This window comes from Falco rusticolus, chromosome 1 (genome assembly GCF_015220075.1).
Source record: "Falco rusticolus isolate bFalRus1 chromosome 1, bFalRus1.pri, whole genome shotgun sequence".
Lineage (NCBI taxonomy): Eukaryota > Metazoa > Chordata > Aves > Falconiformes > Falconidae > Falco > Falco rusticolus.
This window is the reverse complement of record NC_051187.1, coordinates 74,535,406-74,561,773: the sequence shown is the minus strand read 5'-3', so window position 1 is coordinate 74,561,773 and position 26,368 is coordinate 74,535,406. Positions and strand designations below refer to the sequence as shown.

The 26,368-nt window shown below is 40.6% G+C and overlaps 1 protein-coding gene across 1 annotated transcript; it reads right to left on the bottom strand.

Annotated features, from left to right (window-relative positions):
- Window positions 1-607: 607 nt before the first annotated feature.
- On the bottom strand, window positions 608-20,481 carry WDR1 (WD repeat domain 1). Its single transcript, XM_037384759.1, is given in 18 exon segments — window positions 608-1,980; window positions 2,294-2,438; window positions 3,560-3,733; window positions 4,232-4,342; window positions 5,535-5,622; window positions 6,280-6,436; window positions 7,719-7,799; window positions 8,605-8,641; window positions 8,643-8,702; window positions 8,704-8,847; window positions 8,966-9,012; window positions 9,015-9,045; window positions 9,769-9,846; window positions 11,326-11,506; window positions 12,859-13,006; window positions 15,964-16,054; window positions 19,792-19,913; window positions 20,204-20,481. Coding segments are annotated over 18 exon segments (1,821 nt in total). The 5' UTR covers window positions 20,220-20,481; the 3' UTR covers window positions 608-1,870.
- Between the last annotated feature and the right edge of the window lie 5,887 nt (window positions 20,482-26,368).

Here is a 26,368-nt window from a genome sequence, read left to right as displayed (position 1 = left end):
CATCACCTATCAGACAGGGTGTACAAGCTCTGATGTACAGCAAAGGATCCACTAGTAGTAGTAGCAGCAGGCTTCAGCAAATGATGCCATTTCCCCTCAAAAAAATTTCCACATTTTGCTAAGAGGCCCCCAAAAAGCTGGATTTGCCAGTGAATTCTGCTCTTTGCCCATAGGCATCTGCATAATTTTCTCCTCCCCACCCCTCCTTTTACCATTACTTAAATGACAGGGATTCAACTACAACAAAACCCCAGTGAACAGATGCAATAGTAAAACAAGTTTTAGGAGCTAGACACTAAGATACCTTGTTAATTTGATTCTTAGGCCTAATTTCAAGCATGCCTTTTTCCAAATCTTCTCTTGTCCTTGCATTGGTAACAGACATGCAAAATTGGTAATGGAGAGATACACCAAGCACAAAGAAACCATGAGGTAGAATATTCTGCTTAGATAAAATCTGTCAACTGTTCTAATGTTGGTTTGCATACCAGGGAATATCTGACCACCACTCCCTAACAAGAAATCAACATTTATCCTTTTAAAGGTGTTTCACCAAGTCATTTTTGACAGGCAATTTTTTTTCAGCAATTGAGCAATGATCACAGTATGAGAAGCAGCAAAAGCACTTTATTTGCTGTAATTAGTGTCATTAGAAATATGATTGGTAAAAAAAAAAACCAACACACAAGTCCACACAGAAAAGAAAGCTTAATAAAAACCAAAGAGCACTGGAAGGGTGATGGTGATGACTTAGCACAGAAAGGTTTAAGTCTTCCAAAATTCTCGATAGCAACAACTTCTTTTGGCCACTTAGAGATGGTAACAAATCTTCCTACTGCTTTCCATGAGTGTGCTCCTCCACTCTTGTTTGACTGCTAGCTTCAAATCAATTAAATGTGTTGTAGCGTGTAAGAAGGGAACTAAATACAAGATCGTGGTCTGTTCACATTAGATCACAGCTTCTATGCAACTGCTCTGCACATGCAAAGGTGTAAAACTTACTCCGCAAACATCATCTTCTCAAAAATCACTTCAAGTCATAACAGCGCTTCACTTGAATTCCTGTATTTTCAAAAAGGTGGTAAAGTACTGCATTTTTTTGAACAATAACATGCTTCACCTCCTTCAAACAGAAAATATCTTTAATCTTTGAAACAATTATTTTCTGACATTGAAATGGCCACACATTCTTAATTCATGAATAACAGGTGTGTTTCTGAAACAAGAAGTTGCCACAATGATTATTTGTAAACATTATACCCACAACAGTAAGTACATCAAAACCCCACACTTCCACCTTAAAATAAACCACAAAGCTTTGACATGAAATACATAAAAAGTTTATTATGTATGTACCCCATTGTTATCTGGAGGAGATTTGAGGCAACAGTTTGGTGCAGTACAGAGAAGCAAAGCAATATACAGTAGCTGCACACAGCTTGATTGGTTTCAGAGATCACAACTAAATACTCTTACTATGACCGTTAGTACAGAAATGTTCTGTAATTAGAAAAAATGAGAAATATTACTCTCATGCTACACAGTCTCATGTTTCTTGGTTAGAAAAGGACAACTGATTTGAGTTTGAATCTTTCAGGCCTGAACCTTTCACACCAACTTGCTTGGCTGTTGCCTCTGGAATGTTCAGCACAAAGGTTAAGCTCCAGACATAATTTAAGTGCTTTTCATGTGCAAACCGTTACTGGCTAAAGCTTTCAAAGTACATTTAATTACAGATATGAACACCCTGTAAAGATATGAGGATATGATAGCAGACCCAGAGGCCAATACAGATTCTTTAAGAGAAATGCTATGTTCCACTGCAGTAGTTCTAGTCCCTGATTAGGTCCTTCCAAAGAGAGGGCTTATTTCAATTGTAGGAGATAGACCACTCTTTGACAGAAGCATCATGGGATGTTGTTACCAGAGTATGTTCATCCAACCATGCCAAGCCGCTTACATGATGTAGCCTGTGAGCATCTGTATGGCAGCACAAAATAACAAAAAAGAATTAGGAAGGTTAAGCTGACAAAATAAAAATAACTTCAGCACATATTCCAAAAGTGATTTTCAGCTACATTAAATACTGCTAGTGTATGTTACTTCATAGTAACTTTAAAAAAAAAAAACAGCAGAGTACTGGCTATTGTAGCTAGATAAAGATTAACATAACGGCTAGATTTGTTTGGGAACATTCAAAGCCTGCTTACCATGAGTTCTAGAAAGCAGGTACTGTGCTGGATTTCAAGAAACACTAGCAACTTTCAGAAGTACGATACTGAAGGAAACATACCTGGTATCTTTACTCTGGTCTCTGGATCACTTACGGTCCAAACATATACCATCATGTCCATACCTCCAGAAGCAAAGTGTTCATTGTCTGGTGACCAGGCAATACAAACTATTTTTGCATGGTGTCCGTAAAAGACATTATGTTCCTATTTGAAAGTCAGAGATACAGTGTTATTTTGTTAGTCTAAGCTATTTCAGGAAATCACTGACTTTTAATGTGTAGCATCACAATAAGCTACAGCAAGACTCCAGACAACATGTATCTTAAGTACAGATAGATGCCCTAAACAAACCAAGTGATGGCTTCATTTTACGCTGTTTCTTGAAACACTTATCAGGCCAATAAAATCCAAACTTTTTGTAAAAAGTACTAAGACTGGATCTGTAAAGTGCATGTGCAACAAGTCACTTCTTGCTTAGTCACTTTTAAAATAACCCCACAGATGTTCCTAAAAGCAAAATTATTTCAATTTTTACTTAGAGAATGAAACGCTTTTGTGGAATGCATCCTGCATTTTTTACTTCAGTGTAGTTTCAGTCAAAGCTTAATGACTTTATACAAGCTGATCAGCTGGGCAGTCAATATGTGTAAATTGCCCATTTTTTGGTTCTTGGTTCAAAGACACTAGATTGAAAGATAAAGCAAGATTCCCTGACCTAATATATCCCTTTCATTGCTTAGTTCTTACCATAGAACTGTGCACTACAGCCAGCAGAATTTTATTGCCAACTTTTTATTTATTTAATTACATTTTGTTGTACTGCATGATTCTTATCAAACGGAGCCTGCATTCTTGTCCATTTTACAATACTGCATACAAATTCTAACAGGCATTTTGTTGACTTTTTTTCCTTTAAAAAGCACAAACCAAAAAAAAAACCCCAAACACACTAATTCAGCTGACCTGAATAAGGAACCTGCGTACTTTGTAGTCTTTTGTATTTAACTATTGCTAGCCTGTGGAAATCCAATTTCTCCCCCATTTAATTATGTGTTAGCTATTAGACAGGTTTGCATGTTTGCCCAGTAGCCAACCTATGGTGTACGTTTCCTCACCTATTCTTATGTTCTGGAGGCTTCACATAGGCTGCTGTGAAAAGCAACACTAACGCAAAGTACCAGGTAAACACAAGTCACAGAAACAAAAAATACAAAGAATATTTAACAATTAAGTCTCACCAGCTACACTGTATTTTACAACAGATTTAGACAGGAGATGCCAGTCAATTTGTTTTTAAACAAAATTGCTAATACAACAGTTCTTACCGCATAGCCATCAGTGACACTAAAGACAGTGACAACTTTGTTTGCATCACAGACTGCAAGAAAGGCACCATCGTGAGAATATGCCAGGTCTGTAACAGGACCTTTAGCTTCCAAAGACTTATTATCATTTTTCAAAGAGGTTCCTTGGATTGAATATAAATGGACATTCCCATCCTGCAAATTAATAGTGAAGAAGGAGGAAGGTAGAAACAAACCAAAAAAGTCATTTTACAATAGAAAGAGGAAGGCTTACAAAAAGTTCCAGAAATTCAGTATCAATTCTATCTGGTAGTGCTTATATTTAGAAATAGTTTAAAGAACCTTTATGTATATAAGGAACTCATTTATGCTAGCTACAATCTACCAAGCCTAGAATATAGACTTGAAATCAAGAATTTGCCTACTTCAAGCACGCACTGGTTAAAAACAAATTCACAATGTAAAAATCAGCAAATACAAGATAAAATGAAATAGACATTAGGCTACAACGGTCAGAGAACCCAGGGCATGAAAGCCCAGGACCACCAATTACACATAGTTTACTTGTTACAATACAGCTGTTGTTACGAACTGCTACCTACCACATCTCAACACAACACACCTACTATTGTTAAATGCTTCTGTTACTAGTTCCAGTGTTCAAAACAAGAGTTTTAGGAAGCTGAACCTTACCGCTCCTCCCACTGCTGCTGTCCCTCCTCCAGGATGAATGGCTACAGCTTCGGGCTCATACCCAAGGTCATCAATTGCAAAACATTTTTTCTTATCTTTCATCAAGACAATCTGCAAATAGAAACCCAAGACCCTTATTTCAAAGTGCCTAAACCAAACTATAACTAATCCAAACTGCTTGGTCATCAATTGCAAAACTTTTTTTTCTTATCTTTCATCAAGACAATCTGCAAATAGAAACCCAGAAACTAAGACCCTTATTTCAAAGTGCCTAAAACCAAACTACAACTAATCCAAACTGCTTAGTCATCAATACAAGTCCACTCCAATTGCTCAGAAGTTTAGTATATTTTGATCTTAGAGAAGAGTTTAAACTCTAAAACAAAAAAAAAAAAAAAGCAAAAATAACAAAACAACCAAACCCAAAAAGAAATGCTTACGTGCTGTGACTAACTAATCTGCTGTACTGGAGTACTTATGCCCTCTAAATTGGATAGTGCAGGGCATGTTCTACTGCCTTCAGCTTCACCTCATTTGGCTTGAACATCAAACAAATATGGACAAAACAGTATTTTTAACAATGCTTACTGCCTTCTGGGTTCTCTGTTAAAGGAAGGGAGGCAGAACGAAATTAGTAGCAAGTTAATATTGCAATTAAATTTTAAGGACCATTTCCTATCCTGTTCTATAATATGGACAACTGGGATTATAACTCCCACAGAAAACAGGTTTGGGCAACACTTCTGAAAGTCCCAAGCATAAAATTAGCATCCATACAGAAGACACAAATCATTAGAATTTAAGCATGCTTTGATGCAAGATAGCCCTGGTACAATCTCTCTGGTTTTGCGTGATACGAATACTACTGGCAAGCAAACTAGAGCTACCAATGCTGTACAACAGCATTACTTAATTAGATCAATTGGGGGAAAAACCCACCCACCAAACAAGAAACAACACAGGAGCTTTCCTTTCCCCAAAATTGTGTCACTTAACAGATCAGGCAAGAGCAGAGTTCAGACTGGTGGAGCTTTCCAGCACAAAGCTGTATTGACAACAAATTCAGATGAGGGATCATATGAAATTTAAATCTATACATAAGACTATCACATTGGTACAGGATGCGGAAACACAAGCCTATCAAGTATCCTGCGCAATTATATTTCCCATGGCTCTTATCAGGAAATTCTGCAGATGTGCAAGGTGATCCTACACTAGATAGATCTGTCAGAAACCATCATGTTACCATACATGGTATTATTAACAAAGAAATTACGTTGATAATCCACAAGTTAATACTTACTTGTCCAATGCACAGAACTACAGTATAACCACCAGGACCCACAGCTAAACATTTTGGTTGAACATCCATTTTCACAGCATCCTGGCCACTGGAGGAAGGCATGCCAAGGTGGAAGAGCAGGAAGGACAAAGCAGAAAAAAATTATGCCATATCTATCATTATTTCAGATTGTCTATTCAAATGATCACCCACTAATGATCAAGAACATGCATAATGATTTTTTCTTAAATAATCTGCAAAGTTTTGTTGTTTACTGTTTAAAGCATTAGTACCATGCTCAGGCAGTACACCTTCAAAGTGAAAGTTAGTTACTACATTAGAGTCTGATTTTTTAAAACTAACTCGATCTTAATTGGATTTCTTAAAAGTTTTTTGCTTCAGTTGTGATGTCCATGGAGAAACAGCTGCTTCTCACCCCTCCTAACCACATTTATTACCAATATTCCTGGGTATTTATGAATCATAAAATGGATGCCCTTCCCACAGTTCCCTAAGCCATCCAATACAAGGCAGATCTCTACGTAACCTGTGGAAGGGATGAGATAAATTGAAGAGCCTGGGATACATTTCCTGCTGTCACAGAAAAAAGCAAGGTTGGTACAGCAATCATTTCTACAGTTTCCATGGTAACTTAAAACCTGAATTAATTGCAGCATAGAATTATTTACCTTATAAATCAACAAAACTCTTGCTGTAAAATAATTAGGGCTGCCATACTACAACAAAAGGTAACATTTTAACTAACCTGTAGTCCCTTTTGCTAAGGTTGGTATAGCGCACGGTGTCATCCATACTGCAGGTGACCAGCTGATCCATTTCATCCACCGCCATTCTAGAAACCTGGTTTGTATGGCCTTTCCCAGAAAAGCCATCATTCTCTCCAGTTTCAGAATCCCAATAATGTGCATAATAGAATTAAGGAACATTTGAAGATACTGGTGCAGTTAGATACAGCGTCATAAACAGTTAAATAACTGACAGGTAGCTAAGGGCAGATGGGACCTCTTTGAGATTGTTTAGTCCAACCCACTGCTCAGATCAGCATCAGCTACAACAGGCTGCCCATTCTGCTGGGTTTCGACTGCCTCTAGGGATGGAGACACTACATCTCCCTGGGCAACCTGTCCAGGGTTCAACCAAATCACATACCCTCAAAACATTTATTGAATGAATCTCTCATATTCTGTAATGAGCTAAATGACCTACCACAAACAGCAGCAAATACTAGAACAATTAGCATTAGGTCTGAGGATAGGAAATACTTTTTGAAGAATTACAGTTAGAAGTCCTGCAACATTGGCTTTCCCTGATGTTTTATGTTAACATCAGTTTGAACTATTAACACTATACTACAGCTTTGTAAACATGACACATGTTTACATAAACACATGACAGTTTACGCCAATGTGATACCATTTTAATGCATCATGGCAGGCAGGATGAAGGACTGCATTTTTATTTATAAGCTTCAGATTAGTGAAGAAAAGCCAACAGTCTTCTAGCTGAACACATCCCAACCTCTAACATGCCCTCTGGGAACCAGGCTGCATTCCCCAGTGTTTTGCTCCAGAAACAAACAGAACTGAAATAAAGTCTCAAAAGAAGGACAGGTTCTCTTCAGTAGTAAGAGGCCTGATGACATTTGGGATACCAAATAAAGAACACAATGTGTCACAGAACTTCAGAAAACAAAAAAGGTGGGAAAAAAACAGCTGTAAAGAAAAATGCATATTATGGATCTGAGATAGGTCAACAGGAGTTTATCTTTCTTGTACCTACCTGATCTGAAAACCTAGATACATGATGTCCAACACATGCTAAGATGTAGCTATTTACTGCATGTAACAACAGACAACAGTACATATTTGCATGTATGACAGAACATGTAGAAAGTTAGAAGAGGCTAATTTACATATTTGCTTGCTTCTCTTTATTAACAATCTACCACAAAGAAGTGACAACTGGAAATCAAGAACTGGCTTATGTTTTGCAGGCAAGTGTAAGGCAACCAGTAAAATAGGCAAGTTATGGGAAAGCAAAATAAACTTCTTCAACATAAAATATTCATTTGTGTCCAATAAGCATATTTTTTGTCTTTGGCCAAGCTTTTTTCCTCCTAATGAGCGTCTCTCCGGACTGTAAGGCTAGAACAAGCATCACACTATCATTCCAAAGGATATTAATTGACCATCTTACTTCCAGAGTAAATATAGGACTTCCCACCATTGTTATGCACCGTAAGACACTGAATGGACTTACTGTGACCTGTGAATAGGACACAAATCATTATGATGGCAAATTTTCATCTAACACTACTCGAGTCAAACCTGTTGAGAAGAGTTATGATACATTATTTTCTGAATAACCTATTTTATTCACAAGCATTACAGGTCACCCAGAATACAATCACTAATTAAACAGTGCAGCCATTTAACTGTTGCAGCTAGCTATTTTCATGTACACACTCTTGAGGAGAAAGAATAGGCATCATGAATATCCTTATGTATCCGCTAGGCCAAAATACTTTCACGCACTTTTTCATCAACAAAGTTGCTTGCACAGTGATTCAGGGAAGACTACTAAATACAGTCATGTACCCACACCAACTACCAGAATTACAGCTGCAATATCAAGAATCTGGGACGTTCATGTAATCTAGTTCATGTAAAAATATAAGTTCCCGTGAGAGTACTGTGTCAGCTTACTCTTTAAATCCTAAAATCGAAGCTCAATTGCACAGTAACCCTAGTCACCTTGTTCACAATATACTAGTTCTAGCAGAAAACTACTGGTGATGTCTCATTCTCTCTGCACTGTACTTCCCTCGCCCCCCCATATCAAGAATGCTGAAAAGCTGCTATAAAGACTTAATGACCTTAACTGAAACTAAAATCAGTCTGTATATTCGCACAAAGCACAGTACCACCGAATCAAGAAGTTAAAAGGTTACGTGTGTGTGTGGCAATGCTAATTTAAAACACAACCATTTTTCAACAGCTACTATTCCATCTAGCCAACTTCAACCACAGTGTCATTTATTGCAGAAACTAGTGGCAAGAATAGAAGCTTACCTTTATGATACGTGAAGGCTTATTTGGATTGTTCTTGGTCCAAATAATTGATATAGCCAGAGAGAGAGATAGTCAGTAAATGATCTTTTTGCCACAAAGCAACCCAGCTGCTGATCCAATACGTTTTGATCCCATGTTAAACAGTACTGGACAACAGAATGTGCACCGACATCCCAGAATTTTAGCAGTTGTATCTATCCAGAGGCAGAAAGCAACTGACTACTGTCAGGGCTCCAACTAATCTGCAAAAACAAATGTCACTACAAGATAGTAAATGCATTAATTGTTGCAAGACTTCACAGTCCATGAACTTGGTAATGAAATACTATGGACCACTTGCACAAATGAAATGATACTTACAGCATAAATACCTCCATCATGAGCTTTGCCTCCACCAAGAGCACACATTTCTCTCCAGTCTTCCCATCATAGACAAAAATCTTAAGAGAGCACAGACATATAACTAAAGGAAAAGCAGTAAACAGGAAAAAACAATAACTGAAACCACTATTACTTGTACTGTACAGATCATTCTTTTGTTAGGTAGCATGCTTGCAGTTTTATCAAACACCAGATTTTTGAAGAAGAGGCACAAGTTTTCCTGCATTTGATACAACAAAGGAGATGACAATTGTAAATAATCACACTAAGCCACTCTGCACAATGGATCCTGACATCTGACATTCTGGAAGATCTTACATTTTTTAATTCCTGCTGTGATAGCAGCTGTTTAGCACTGCAGTCACAGGAATGTGCCTTCTTGGAAGGAGGAGCTACCTACGGTAACAGTGTCATTGTCAAATGCCCTTTGACATGGAGCAGGGACTCCACATGGAGCTGGGTTGCTATCCGAGTTCAGTACTTCAGCCAGACTTCTCAGGATTGTAACAAGAACATACATGTTTCAAAAGTCTAATGTGTTCCAGCCAAAATAACCTGTAATACGCTCGGGAGGTGGAATGGGGAAAAAAGCTGAGTGAGAACAGTTTGGCTGACGTCAGCTGTTACACCTTTATAGAAGAGTACTTAATAGTTTAAACCAGTCACTTCTTAGCATGAAAAAAGCAGCAACATTGATTTTACAATACTAATCTTATTCCCAAAATGCACAAGAAAATCTTCTCATGCTCAAATTGCTACAAATAGAGTTCCTTGCTTTGTACCTGGCCATCTGCACTAGCTGTAGCAAATCTGTTCCCATCAGGAGAAAACCTCACACAGTTCACAAACCGTGTATGGTCCTGTAGGAAAAAAGAGTAAGAATCAGCATACAAAATAAGAACAGAGCTTTACATGCATAAGAGAGTCCAGTAACAATGAAGTTCTCTTTCACACAAGCCATAAATTAGCTGTGTAGGAGATGCCTGCTGTAGGGAATGGCTACAAAGCAAGTCCAGCCTCTCTCTGAAGAGAATCATGGGGATCAACAACGGACCAGGGAAAAAACTGTGACATCAATACTGATGTAGTTCAAACAACACAATACCAGATAAGTACCCAGTTTCAGAGATAGGTAGGAAAAAACCCTCAGCTGCAGCCTAGATGCAAACATGGGGTTCTTCCCCTCTGGTCACTGAATTCTTCTGCAACATTCTCCAAATTCTGACTCTTGCTTCGTGGCCCAATTAAGTTTCATACACAGAAGAGTACTTTAGGCTTCTTATTGTAAAAAACGCATGAATGAAGAATAAGTTTTATTATTTTACTGTAATTCCATTTCTGGGAGACTGCATGAGTGGCAGCTCTGTGAAGTAACTAGGCAAGACTGATGTATACTCCCCAAATAGACTATTCACAAGTAGGAGACTATTCAAACCACGCTAACTAAAAAACACGTGTTAAACAGGGAAGCGCCACAACGAGGCCAAAGCTCCCATGCAAAGAGATTTGGGAGACTATTTTTAGTGTTATGAAAGGCAGGTTCTAACCTACTTTCTTTAACTACACTTTTTTTATTTCCTGATGATACCACAAGTTCTACTCTAAACCACAGAACAGCCCATAACAGAATCCCATGTACCAACTCAAATACCACTTTCAAAGGAAGACTGAATCACATACCAGTCGAAGCAGCACGGGTAAGCAATTCAGACTTCAGAGTTCCAAAAGAACCAGATTAGCAAAACGCAAGTATCAACTTAAGTTCAAAAATATATTAGGCAACTACCTCATTTCATTGGATTGCAGACCTTAAAACAATTCCTTTTCTAGAACTGGAATGGAATCCTTACTAAAGTCAACATATGAAGACTACACAAGGCACATACTTAAGAAAATAAAAGGCCTACTACTGTGTTTTTAAAAATAAAGAACATTTTGAATTTACTACTGCAATTACATCCAGTATCTCTGCAATAGTTTTTGTTTGGTTGTTTTTTGTTTGGGTTTTTTTTGTTGAGTCAAGGGACATGAATTCTGCCATGAGAAACAGCTGCAGCAGCTTTTGGCTTTTTATTTTCTTTGGCTTCCAGTAACAATTAATGTCTTAAATGTAGTAGGTTCAGACTTCATTTAATTTACACGAGAGATTTTAACTAGTAGAATAAAGAAACAAAAATAAAGAGTGAAAAGGAATGTTGAAACAAGAGAATTGACCGTAGATGTTACATATCCATTCCTCGCTGTAGAAATTTTTTTCTACAAGAACCGCAAGCTTGTTGGAAAGCTTTTAGTTAACTTGCTGCACAGTTTAATACAGACACATCTAAACTTAAACTCACACTTATTGTAAACTTGAACTTGAATGGCGGTCCCTCAAAGAAAGCGGCGCAGTTGTCATCACTGCCAGTTGCCAGACGATATGGTCTCGTTTGTTTAATGTCCACACTATTGATCACTTTGTTGTGCCCAGTAATCTCACCAACAGAAGAGCCACTATCCCACAGGAACACTGCTCCAAATCTAGTTAGAAAAGCACACAATAACTACAACTCATAAAGTTACATGTAGATTAACCCCTCTAGCATCTGTAAACATCAGATATGAGTGCACTCAAAGAAAAGAAATTAGGTCATCTCGTTAATCTCATGCAAGTGCATGACAGTTCCCTGAAGGCTGAGATCTTGCCTGAGAGAGAACTTAATGTTCAATAGGAGTCATCTGCTGAAGGGGAAAACCGATTTTATGTATAAAGCTTCTAAAATTCAGGGATCCAAAAGATACTCCTCTGTTTATGAAAGAAAGCAGTAAATTATCTGCTTAGTGACTATGCAGAAAGCTAGGATAACAATGACATTGTATCATTTACCTGATTATGTAACCTAGATTGGGTACCACCACTTTTACAAATATTATTACTTAAAGGTTTAAGGACGAAGAGTTTTAACAGCATTTTTGTCATTCTTACTTTAAATCACCTTAAAAAACAATACCGCAGCACAATCAATACAGTGGTAATAAACTGCCAGAGCATCTCTATTAAAAAGGGTTATATAGAGTCACTTCAACAAAATTCTAGACTGAAAGTGCATTCACCTAAGAGTAAACTGGTAAACTTTTTGAGGTAGGAGAGCAAATTTATATAGTATCTACCCAAGGACAGGTGGGGGTTGATGGAGCAATGGTGGACAAAGACTCTGTCCAGTAACAGGACACAGTGCATGACTGTGATTAGAAAAAGGTGAAGAGGGTGAGGGAACAGAAGCACCTGTTTGGACATTTAGGCATAAGACTACCTAGTCTGGACTCTGCCTTAAAGATCTGTCAGTCTTTAAACATTAAAGAAAGGACACACACCTGACTGAAATGGGAACCTCAGTTAGGTAAGGACAAATGGTTGTGATTTTCTTTTACTTATCATAGTAAGGCCTAAAAATATGGGCATGTTGCTGAGGGAGAAAATACAGACACTTTTTTCTGTACTTTATAACTCTTATTCAGTGATGTCCTCTCAATTTGGGAGGGGTGAAAGAAGAAGAATTGTCTTGTGGTTCTCCATACTCTATCAGAATTAAGACAAAAAAAACCACCAAAAGGCATACTGAACAGCTGTCACTGAACGAAATACCCACCTCTTAAAAAAGACCTACACAATTTTCAAACTGAGCAATTCTAACAGAACTGTATTTTCAAAGGAGCTTTACAGATGTCAAATACTGCATAAAGAATTCTGCTGCAGAATAACTTGAAACCTAAACCAGAAACAAGCCATGATTTTCTTCCGTTGAAGTATTAAAAGCTTTCTACAAAGAACCTGCTTTATTAGAATACAGATGTTTACAGTATGTATGTACACACACGAAAAAGTTACTTACTTTTCTCTTCCTTCTCCAACCACAGCAATTCTCTTGCTGTCTTCAGTCCAGGCTAGGTCCTTTATTTTTCCTGCAAATGGCTGATACTCATACTTCAGTAGGTGTTCCTTCTGTGTAGTATCCCAGATTCTCAGCTTTCCAGAGACATCTGCCGTAATAAAATGAGTATAACTATTTGTTGTTCCAGCATGACTCAGTCACATGACTCAGCAATCTGCCAGGATACAGATTTTCAGCTACACTGATCACTTGTACAAAGGACCTATTATTCTTACCCTATTCCAATTACTACAAATCACTTGTTTTAGGAACGCTTAAGACTACATTCGTTTCATCGAACTATGTTTTTAACCAGATAGTAAGATTCAAGACATGCAGCAATAAATACAACACATGAAGACAACTTTTGCAAACACACATCAAAAAGTTATGCAGTAACAATAGGAACTCTAATCAGCTGGTGTGTTTTAAGTAGCTGTGTTACACAAAAAAAACCAAACCCCAAACCAGCCCCCCTGGCAGTCACAAAGTAGCTTACCCACACTTCATTGGGAAGTACGTTGCCCTACATCTACACTAAGACAGCAATCCAGTGGACAGTGGCAGACACTGAAATTCATACCTCAGCTTTTTTGTACCTTCAAAGCAAACCCCTTCTGCATAAAAATACCATGTACATGTAAACATACAAAGAAGTTTTTGCCCATCAAACTCTATTCATGCACATTCATCAGTATACTTTTTCTATACAGAAGTATGTACACACTTAATAGTGCAGGTATGCACATGCAACGTCTGGATTACTACAAAGGAATCCAACAGAATATTAAAAAATGATAATGTCACAAGCAGCAGACATAGCACAGGTTGTCAACAATTTAAGACTTAATATAATGAAATCTTCCCTGGTCACAGTTTCTCCTTTCAGTATTACACAGCCCTAGAACTTCTTCAATTCAGAGCAATTACTGTCGTGCAGCATTATAACCAGAGGAATCATTCTACACAGACAGCTTTACACGTCTCTAATGAAATCCACAGAGCAAAATTCCGTTTCTTTTCAGAAAAGCCACTGTTTTAGAATAAACCATGTGCTAAAATATATAAACTTTACCTCAGCAGAATGCTTTTGAGTTCTGTTCACATTTTTGGTACATTCTTACATTTCAATTTAGACATACAGTAACCCTGTATCTTTGAGACCTGATCATGGACTAGTCTTCTCCACTTCTAAAAGGACAGATGCAGAATCCTTCATTTTACACAGAGAATTTGTTATTGAAGCAGAACTTTAATGTGGACTTCAGAATCTAATTGTTTGCTCCTTCTATTAATAGATAGGACGTATATAGCTTTAACTCTGTGGTATCTCCCATTACTACATCTGTTACACTGCAGTAAAAGAAATCACCGTAAAGAGCCACAAAGCATCCTGCCAAAGGTCTGTCTCATCAAACACATGAAGTATTAATGCAGGTTGCACGGCTAACGCAGATTTATAGATAAATGAATCTTAATGATATACTTGGAAACAGCTTAAATAGCCTGATACTATCTTCAGACCCCATGCTCAGCAGTATCACAAAACTATTTATAAATCACATACACAAGACACTTTTTAAGGGAAATACTGAAGCCTAAATTCATTTACTCTGGTATGACACACAAACTTCTGAAGAGTCAACTGAATATTCCCCTGTTAAGGAAGCAAGGAGCTTCCTTATACTGAATATTAATGAAAAACTTCTTGACAGATCAGGCTCTGTATATATTACTGTTCTTTTACAGAGGACTGAAAACCTGCAATGCCACAAGAACAAAATAGATGGATATTCTGAGGGTTAAGCACAGCACAAACCTAGAACACCAAACCTGTAGAATAAAGAATGCAATCTAGATTTGAAGAAGTTATTCAGTTTGACATATGGTCCACACAGAAGACTGTGCCAAGAAAATCCTGGCTCTGGTTCCTTTCAGATGGAGGGGAGGGACCAGGAAAGAAGAAAAAAAGCTGTGCTATCAGTGCTCTTAAAGGTTCCCCAGTACTCAAAAGATACATATTCCAATTTATGTTTAAAAAAATATTGTTCCCTTTAAATTGCTGAGAGAGAAACTCCCATTCTACCACATGAGTCTACCAAGATCTGCACATGAGTCTGGACTCCCTAAGGAGCTCATAGTCAGAATGCTTTATTTTCAGATATATTACTAGAAAGTATTTCTGGGTTTGGGCACATTATTTGCTGCTGAAGCATTTCTACTTGATAACGGCAAGCAGATTTAGAAAAAAATATCACAGAGTAACTGCTAATATTATTAAGAAATGGAGGTTATCGTATTGTATTTGTCAATATTCTTCAACTGTCTACCAGTCCTCCTGAAAAAACATCAATTATTTGAAGCAAGCTTCTATTAAAAGAGTTTGTTTAGCTCTTCCTAAGTCAAAAACTGCAGCCGTTTCCACTAGCAATTCCAGAAATTAACATTAGCCACTCTCAGACTACTGATTCACGTGCATTACATGGAAACTGAGAATCAGCCTCTTCCCCTGCTAACTTGCCAAAGAAACCTTTGTTTAGTTCAGGTTACAAATGTAAGAGAAGTCATGCCAAGTCTTGCCAAGTTTGGTCAGGAAGAAAGGAGGAGGGAAAAGAAAGGAGCATATGCTCTTCTAGAATCCCTCCCCTGCCCCCAAAGTATCAACATCTATTAACAAACAGAAACAATGGTCCTGTATTTCAGAAATAACTTTTCATTCTGCTGCATACACACAAGTCTTTATTACACTAAGATTTTTTTCTCTTTAACACTTCACACTAGGTATTTAAAGTACATTTCCGGGTTCTTCTTAATTTAAATAATTTTTTACAAAGATCAAGCATGTCACCAAATTCACTGCTTTAGTGAATGGTTAGAGGAACAACTACAGAAGTGATTCCTCCCTCAGGCACATATATATAATTCCACTGAGGCATGTTACATTGACTACGTAGAGCCTGTACATAAATGTGAAGCGTTACTACTCTCTTTTGCAAGTTTTGCATCAAGCACTTTCACAGCTCTGTCCATGTATCTGATACATCATGTGCACCACCGATACCTTACCTCCAGATGCTATGTAGAATCCACTGGGAGCATACTTGGCAACTACAACCTGATGGGCATGCTCAGTGTAGATGTCAGCAATTGCAGGATTCTAGTTTAAAGGGGAAAAAAAAAAGTTACCAAGCTGCATTGCCCAGTTTTCAAAGGAATGAAATCAGACATTCAAAGACAAAATTCAGAATTTCTTCTTACATGCCTTCTCACACCCTTCCTTCCAGGTCAAATTGAGTTATTGCCTAAAACTGAGAAATGCAGTACATATTGCAGAACACTGCTGTCCAGTACCACTAGAAAAACACACTAATCCCTAACAACTGACACAGAGCATTTCCTCTAACAGCCAGAACTTCTGTGACTCTTTCCTCTCCAAGACCTGCTGAAAGGTAGAAAAACACTCTCCAAAAATAACAGACCAAGCATCGGGCTTTCTTTCTATGGAGCTGGCCCAGGTAAAGCAGTTACCCACAATACTAAACACTGCTGTGCTTTGCAGCACGCATCCAAAAGTTCCACTATAGTTGAGAAAGAAAATTAAGCATACATTGTATCAAGAGTTGTACTGGAATTCTGAAAAAAAAATCACTGTCACTCCATCATAGCTCTCTCTCTTCAGTCTTAAACATATTTATAGAAGCTTCAGGCTGGACAATAAAACTGACTCTGTGTCTCAGCTGATCAGTAGCATTAACACCACAGAGGTGCCACACAAAAAAAGGATGACATCAAAGCTCTCAGATTTAACTGTATAAAAAAGTAATTCTGCACCTCTTCCAGATACACTGCATATATGCTACAACAATAATAGACTATTCCCTAGAAAACATTTTCTATCAGTTCACAAGTACCTTTGAGCTCCAGAAACTTGACTCATACAGTCTAAACAAAAGCCCATTTTAACTGCTAGAATTAATACAGATTTAACCAAAGCAGAAAAAAACACCTGATGTTACGGTATGACTCAGCCATCCAATAAGGAAAAACTGAAACACCCGCTCTGTGTTAGAAAGCAGACAGTCTTCTGCTTCCAAGAGTTCTTGCTGTTGCAGTGCTGCTACATCTCAGGAGACAGAATACAGCTTACTTAGGCAAGAAGCAGCTCTCTTTTTCATTCCTGCTTTTACATTACTCGAGTGTGTTAAAGCCCTACTTAAGTCACAATCATGCATTTACAGCATGCACGTCACTCTCCATTTTGCACGCAACTGGATTTTATCTAAGCAAGACAAGATAATGTTTCCCCCATTCTGTAGCTGCATCACCTACAAGTTCAGGGACCTCAAACCTCCACACACTTTGTTAGTAATGGCATACGTAAGTAGCTGCTATCTTACAGAAAGAAGCTCTAAGAGTCCAGGAAGCTAAGATGATGAGAAAGTGGAGTTAAAAGACTAACTTAAGGGGTTAAATGAAAGAGACTCCCAAATTTAGTAAACAGATTCTGGAAACAGGTAATAAGTTAGAGCTGTCAAATTAAATGCTGTTTATTTGATAATATTATTTCTGCTTGTAAAGTCAGTTTTCTAACTTGTCCGTCTTTCCTATCAAAACCCCCATAACCACCCACTTCTAAAAAGAGATCTTAGTGTTAGCTGGGACAAATGCAATACCCAGTACTAGATTCAACAACAAGAGTGAGTTTATGTGGCTAATTTCGAACACTGAAACAAGAGCCACATATGAAAGTGAGCAGTTTAAGTTCCAAGCTTCAAAGTAGGCTTAGACCCATGAAGACGATAAAATATTAACGAGGTATGAAACCTCACAAATATCACTTGTTCTTCTTACAGTGCTTAGTCCAGTACTGTTCCAGGACTTTTACTTGTTAAAGAAAGTCTCTAGATCATGCTCAAATATCAAGCATTAACCCCGAATGCTATATTCATCACCACTGATTAACTAATACTAGATAGCTTCAAACTTGAGGAAGGTGATCACTGCATTTTGATGACCTGTTTGTTGGTTTTTTGGGTTTTGGGTTTTTTTTTTTGGTTTTTTTTTTTGGTTTTTTTTTTTTGGTTTTTTTTAATTAGAGCACAACCATCTCATTGGAGAACTGTTCACACACAAATCTCCCAGTATTTCATTTGGTTGTTGCAAACTATTACACAGGCCTCAGTGTTATTCTGAGAAGGCATGGCACTACATTAACAGTGGACAATTCCATGCTGGGTTAGGAACAAACCACAACATTCTCTGTCACAAAAGCCATAGCATGGGCTTTGGTCAGTTTTTGTGTCATTGCTACAATACATTCTGTAGCTGTCTGCAGAGCATCACCTGTCAATTATTAACGGTAGCAGACTTGACAGTTAGGTAAGTTTGTGTACTGGCACACACTACACCATAAATCGAAAGAATTAACGACTTCCATTCTCAACTTCCCTTGGGAGTTTATACACGCTACATTTCAATTCCCACAATCCCACCTCACCTGTACTCAGATCACGCCATGCACTCTACATTCTGGCTTGCACTGGGACTGACATTTGCACTGGGCTCATTCAGGAAGATAAAAGCAAGTTGTTTTCTTCCAATTTAACCCACAAAATAGGGTCAGATAAGCACTAATCACTGTGCAAGGGAGGAGGTCACAATCCATAACTCAGGCAAACTGTAACATAAGCAGAGTGGCTTTTCTCTCTTCTCTCATCACAGTGTGTGCCATTACAAGGTTTAACTGGAGCTTCTGGTTTCAGAAAATTGAACTTTTCTTGATACCGAGAGCAAAACACTATTACAACAATATTATACTGAGACATTGAAACCAGAGTGTAAGCTTATTTCTGGGTTTAAGTGGATGAATTTAGATGGATATCAAACAAGAAATTTGCAAATAATTGAGTTATTAGAAACATTTCTGTATTACAGTGTGACAACAGAAAAATGCCTGAATATAGCGGGGGTGCTAAAAAAAAATAATCAGGAAAACCGCTCATAAAAACTCAGTTTACAAGAGTAATTTACAGAAGCAGCCATAAACAAATCCATTGTTGTGGAGAGCTGAAAATTCCAGAGAGGTATGACTGGCCCCCTTGCAGCTCTCCTCACTGCAGGCCAAATCTGCAGTTAAGAGAGGAAAGAAAACCTTTGGGAGAATTTGATATTTTTTGAAAACCAGTAGCAAGACAATAGCCTAGACTTGTAATGCTTCCTCCATACTTCTCAAAGGGATGCCATCTTTGAAAAGTAGTAATTTAAATAACTCACTTAACATTTCTCTAGTTAAGATGAGAGAAGAAAAAAACTCCTAAACTTCCACACCACCGGAAACATTAACTAGGGCATTCTAGTATTAATCGATGAGAAAAGTTCCCTGTGACCAGGGCTGAGAACTCGGTGCACCCAGCTCGCCACGGAGTCAAGCAAATGACAACTGTTTTGATTCCTGAAGTGCAGGGAAGAGAGGCAGAGAGGGGGAAAGAAGCTACGGACTAATGAATTTGAACATCAGGGCTCGCAACTATTTGCATGCTTCTCTAACAAGCCAACACAGCAAATGTGCATTTATTAGGCAAACACAACACTCAACTCCGTAACAGTGATACTTAAGACAACCAGGGCCAACCAGGATATACTAGTCTTTCTTGTATAAAGCCTATGCAAAGAGAGGGAGAGAACCACACATTTTACTGGGGTTCTCTACAGGGTTTTACAGTCGCTGCCGATGGTGTTACACCTGAGTCATGCACCCTGCTTATTCCCCCGATGCTGATCCCAGATCTGTGACCTCAATTGAAGTTACCAAGTGTGAATGAAGCACAGGCCATCAGAGAGGGGCTGGAAAACAAAATGCAACTTAGCAAAAGCAAATAAATTAGGATACATTACATCAATGTTCCTGATGACGACACATTTTCCATTGGTATAAAGAAAATTGTTGCCCTTAGGATCACCTCCGATAATTTTGGAAACGCCTCGTTCAACTTGCGGGAGGCTGGCGAACACTTTTTCTACGGGAAAAGGAAAAAAAAAAGGGGGGGGGGGGGGGGGGGGGGGGGAAAGAGACGTTTTATTTCTTCCCGTTCCCGGCCGCCAGCCGAGCAGCTACACGCCCTGCCGGCAGACGCGGTCACTTGTTGCTGTCAGGGGGCTGCGAGGTGCCGCCGGCTCCGCGCCCGCGTCCAGGGCCGCCCGGCCGCCCCCCAGCTAGAGGGGCTCCCCACCGCCCGGCCCCCCTCCCTCCCCAGCCCGGCGGCTCGCCGCTCCGGCCCCCCCCCGCTCCGCCTGCGCGGGGGCTTACTGATCTCGTACGGCATCTTCGCCCACTTGTTACTGCGGCGGGCGGTGGCGCTGGGAAGGAAGGGCTGGGAAGGGCGGCGAGCGCAGCGCAGCGGACCTGCCTCTCGCTCCCGCCGCCGCCTCAGCCCCGCGGTGCCCAGCGGCACGAACCAGGAAGCGTCCGCGCGGCCCGCCGCTCTCCCCTGCCTTTGACCATATATAGTCAACACTGCTGGCGCCGCGCAGCTCCCCGCCAGCCCGCGCCGCGCTCCCTCCCCCGGAAATGCCGTCGGCTCGGACGGGCCCGGCGGGGGCTGCGCTGGGGCGGCCGCAGGAGCCGGCCCCGCCCCGGCAGTTTGCTGCGCGCAGGCCGCGGCGGGCGGGCGAGCCGGGGAGCCAAGCGGGCGCCACACGGCGGCTCTGCCCGGCCTCGCGGTGGGCGCCGCCGGGCGGGCTGCGCATGCGCGGCCCCCTCCCCCGCGCTGCGTCCCGTGGGCGCATGCGCGGGGCCGGCCGTTGCGTGTCGTTGGCGTTGGCGGGCGCGGGCGGACGGTTGAGGCGGGTGGTGCAGCTGTGGGTGGGGGAAATCCGCGCTGATCTGAGGGGAGCGCTAGGGACGCTGAGGGAGCCGGAGCTGCCGGTGTGTGTGGCAGCAGGCCGGGATTTCCTTCCTCTTGTCGCGTGATGAGCGGCTGTCAGGCAGCTGCATCTCTCTTCACCTTCAGGCAACAGCCTCTGACTCACACGCCATCGCTAAATGTGGCTGCTGTGGGGAATTTGTCCCAGTGATAGCTCTCGGGACAGCGGGTGTGTGCCGTCAGTGATTCAGAGGACAGACCTGTAGTTCTGCTTGGGAACCATCGTATTTGTGAGGAGGGACTGAGTCCTCTGTAGTAGCCTTCTGCAACAGAGACTCTGCAGGTCGTCTGGTCTTTGATTCCCTCCTTTTTTAGAGGTTTTGGGGAGGCACTTCCGGTCTGCCCACAGTCAGTATTTCCTTGAAGATCACTCTTAACCTCATCCCTCAAACAGTCGTGATTATAATTATTAGTATCTGGGGCATATTGCCATAGTTTCATGCCATTCGACTCCAGCTACTGCTGAGTGCTTTACAAACAGCAAGGTTATCTCACAGTTGTCCCTTGAGGCCAAGTTAAGATGTCCGCTTAAACACAAACTGTGAGGAAAACCACATGCTCTCCTTCTTGTTTGCTGTATAACTTTGGATATCTCTCCTTCCAATGCTATTAATATAAATCATGAGTATACCATCAGTTCTGCATGACACAGCAAGGCAAAACATCTATATCTAGTAGGCAGAAACTCCTGAAAATGGCCGCTGGTTTCTGCTTTTGTCCCTTTAACTTGCTTCATTCATAAAGTGAGTAGTTTTTCATATTTTCCCATTTTCAAATGGGGAAAAATTATCAGGACAGATAGGTATGACAGGACTGCCTTGCATAGCATTTAAATATAGTAATAGCAATGCTCTTGGCATGTTCTTGACCAATCGACCTGTAAAACAGCCATGGGGAATCCCTGTGTCATTCTCCTTTGGGGGCTGGGAGAATGGCCGGGGAAGAAATAAAGCTTCTCAAATAAATCAATAAAGCTTCTCAAATGCAGGAAGAATCAGCACTGCAGTGGTATAGAGGCTCTCATACAGACAGGTGTAGGTATTCAGGATGAAAGGATGCTGAAATTTCTCAAGAACCTGTCTTGAGCTGGCTTGTGTAGCCACTCTGCTTAAGGAACATGGAGGGCAGCATGCAACGATGCTGGGGTTACCATTTTGTACTTTTCACTTCTGCACTAAATAGATAAAGGGTTTTCCCTTGTCCAATGTGTGGGTTCATAGAGTTACATTTTCCTTGAATGTTTGCCATGTGCCCAGTAAAAAGCAAATTATCCACCCAAAGACATAATTTTTCTTCACTTGTTTGGATTTTTCAGAAATAAATGAATCTGTATGTATTTATTATGTCAGTATTTCATGCTGAAGACAAAAAAAAAGATTCTACATTTGCCATAAGATGCTGTTGTGCACTAAAGCTGTGTTATTTATGTACATGAATAAAATCTACGTGCCCAGAATCATGTTTACATTTTTTCAACAACATTAATTCATAGAAAATATTTTCTTTCCCAGCAAGGGTTGCCTTTGTAGTTTGCTAAAGCACTGACCTCTTCTCACATCTTGAGATTTTTAATATAAATTTGATAATGACTTGAAATGATGCAGCTAATGTGTTATAGATACCTTTTTCGTTAATTTCTCGTAACTATCCAAATAATGGCCTAGGCTTGGAAGTGGCAAGTGTGCCTCCAGAGACTCCAGTGAAAAATGTGGAGTCAGAGTTTCAGAAGTGATTTTTTTTTCCCCTAAGGTGCCTCAAGTATTTAAGAGGCTAGAAATCCAAATCTGAAGTAGACTGGTGAGACTCAGCATGGTGCTCCTGGCGTTTCCATTTTTCAGCTCGTAGCAAGGGATGGAATGGATGAATTGTTACTTTTCCCTCTGCAAAGACTTGACTTAGTTTTAACTTGGTTAGCAAGTCTTGGCCATTTTTTCATGTTCCTGCAACCATCCTTGTGCTTTAGCAGAGTCTTTGGGGTTTTTTGAATGAAGATTTCCAGCCAGCTCAAGCTGCAAGTGCTCAGCCTCTGGGGGAATCACAACCAACTCATATTTGGTGGCAGATTTATTTGAAATAGCTGAAGAAGTTACTGCTCCCAGCTGTCACGCAGCTTTTCTCTTGAAGGATTATGTGGGGTTCTTTCTGCCAGTGCCAGTTTACATTGGCATACCTGTAGAGATGGTAGTTTTTAGCAGAAGAGTGGGCAGCAAGCGCTAACTGCTCCATTCCTCCATACTAAATCTGCCAGAAAAGTCTGCCACCCTTGGGCTTGCGCTTGCACATATGAAGACATTACTGGTTTGGAAAGCCAAGCTTTACTACGTCTGTTTCAAGAGCATGAGTGTGCCACCCACTAGAGTATGTGCTTCATCTTCATAGCATTAATTATATAGTGACGACATGAGCATCATGTTAGGTGGCTTTAGAGAATGCTGAAATGTTACTTACTTAGCTATCACAGATACATGTAGTGGCTTGTAAAATATATAACGATCAATTGCTGTTCCAAACAGCTTATAACCTGCAGCTTCAGTTTTCCAGGCATGTAGATGTTTATCATGAGGCACGTGGTATCAAATATGTTGTTCATGTATTTAGAGTTGAATACTAATGTTATGCTTAAGGCTCCGGGCCAGCATTAAGATAACAATATGCATAAATGACAACACTGTGTGAGGAAGGTGTGTGAACTTAAGGCTGGACTTCAGACGATTAGCTAAGAAAGTAATGAAAAAAAACCCAAAGACTGTGTGTTACATTGCTCAGCACATGGCATTTCTAAAATTCATAGCAACTTTTCATGTTTTTTAGCTTTGTTTACCATTCGCCTTTGGTCACTAACAAATATGACTTGAATACTGATGAAAACAAGCCCCTTAAATTTGCAACCTGACAGTATAGCCTCAGGCACACGTTAACAACTCCTTAGAAAGTATGTCACAGTCTTTTGGTATTTCCACATCACTTAGCACAGCACTGCATTTATACACAAGTTTTGTCTGATTCTGGGTTACCATCAGCTTTTCTGAAAGGAATGTTAAATAAAATACTTCTTTGTGCTGTGGTGGTGGTTTTTTTTTCCAGGCTGCAGCTGGTTTATCTCCCTGTCTTGGGGTCTAAATGATGAAAACTGCTCCCAAGTAGTCAAACAGAAATGGAACAAGAAGTTTGAAATGAGAATTAATGTTACACATCATATCTGCTGCTATTGTGACAGGACTTTAGAATGCCAGATGTCAATATGTAGGTTCTTTAGTTATTATATATTATTAATATAATATTTACTGAAAATTCCAACAAGATAAATACTCTGTTTTGTGCCCTAATACTGAAGTTTGATTCCAGCCAGACTCATGTAGGGTCAGTGTCAGAATACTGACCATCAAATCAATGAAAAAAGACAGGCTCTGATGAGTATTTTCTGATCCTGATACCCTGAAATACACTGAAAGTTAAAAAAATACAATAGTTTGAGTTACTATCTTCATAGGAATAGTAGAGCAATGTGGTCATTCAATATATACAATTGCAAACATAGGGTTTGCAGAATTAGGGTGGCATTCTGGTTTCACTGACCTTTGTAGAGTCAGAATTTGTTCCAGATGGGTGAAGATCAAGTTCCATGTAGTTCAAGAGAATCTCATGCTGGGTTGCTGCAATCCTGCACTTGTTGTTTCCCCAGGCCACACTTTATTCCCCTATCCCTTGTTTAGGTAGTGGCACTCATGTGTTCCCATTCCTAGATCAGAGATCTGAACTGGACTAAACAAGCTGAAATTTTGCCAGGTTGGTTTTCAATTAGATGAATGGTGGCCTGTTTCATGGAACTTTTAAGTGAGCTCAGAGCTTGGTGCAAAGGGTTGGGAATGTGTGAGAGGAAGGCTGCAAAATCAGCAATACAGTTTTAGATTAGCTTCAGTAGTCACAGAGCTAAACATTGGTTATTTCTGTCTTTTGTATGTTCTTAGCTCTGTCAGAGGACCAAGGGAAAAATCATAGAATGATTTGGATTGTAAAGGACCTTAAAGATTATATAGTTCCAACCCCCCTGCCATGGGCAGGGACACCTTCCAATAGACCAGGTTGCTCAAAACCCCATCCAGCCTGGCCTTGAACACTCGGGATAGGGCATCCACAGGTTCTCTGGGCAACCTGTGCCAGCGTCCTGCCACTCGTACAATAAAAAACTTTCTAAGATCTAATTAAATCTTCCTTCTTTCAGTTTAAAGCCATTACCACTGGTTCTGTCACCACATGCCCTTGTAAAAAGTCCCTCTCCAGCTTTCTTATAGGCCACCTTTAGGCACTGGAAAGCTGCTGTAAGGTCTCCCTGAAGCTTCCTCTTCTGCAAGCTGAACAACTCCAACTCAGTCTATCTACAGAGGAGAGGTGCTGCAGCCCTCTTATCATGGCCCTGCTCTGGACTTACTCCAACAGGTCCATATCCTTCTTATGTTGGGGGCCTCAGAGATGAACACAACACTCCAGGTGGGATATCATGAGAGCAGAGCAGAGGGGAGAATCACCTCCTTCGACGTGACAACCACGCTTTTTTTGATGCACCCAGGATTTGGCTGGCTTTCTGGGCTGCAAGTGTGCATTCCAGGGCCATGTTTAGCTTCTCACCAAGCAACATCCCCAAGTCCTTCTCCTCAGACCTGCTCTCAATCCATTGCCTGCCCAGCCTGTGTTGATACTGGGGGATGGCCTGACCCAGGCGCGGGACCTCACACTTGGCCTAGTGGAACTTCATGAGGTTCAAGAGAGCCCATCTCTCAAGACTGTCAAGGTCGCATAGCACCAAGAACAAAGCAGCCTGGCGGGAGCAAGTCCCCAGGGGCTTCTTGACCAAGCGAGCAGACACCCCCCAAAACTGAAATGAAGACGGGGACTGCAGGTGGATGTCCCTGACTTATGTAGAGAGGTGCAAAGTTTTCTGGGCCGGGTGGTCTGACTTCGAGCTGTCTTGAAAAGAGGAGCTAGGAGCCCTTGGGCAGAGACAAAACTCCTCCTCCCTGTGCTCCTCTCGGATTCCTTCTGGCGGGGCAGGACTGAGCCCTGCAGACACTGACGGTTAAGCCAAATGCGAATTGTGTCCCTGGTGCAGGTGGGAAAGATCCTGCGGCTCCTGTCTCTGGTTACCAAGTTGCCCCCTGCAAGGGCAAGCGAAGGAGCTGGAGAGGCCACTCTGGGGACCGCGTCTCTCCGCTCCCCTGAGATATTTCCATGGTTCAGGACAGCCCTCTGTACAGCGTGCTGCATCTTGCTTCCCAGAAACGTGGCCTGTACTGCATGAGTGCACGCCCTGAGACCCAGACAGCTCAAAAGCTTTCTTTAGCATTGCTGAATATCCACCAAGACCGACATGGGTGCCGTGTTTCTGTCTGTTCAGCATGTGCAGGACTGTACATCTGATGGGCCTCCCGTGCAAGCCTTCTGGAGGTGAAAAGAGGGAGGGAATTGTGCCCAGAGTCCCTTTCTGTGTCAAGTTTCTTGTTGAGGTGATGGGGACCTGAGGTCCCAAGTGGAGGGAACCTAGAATCATGGAA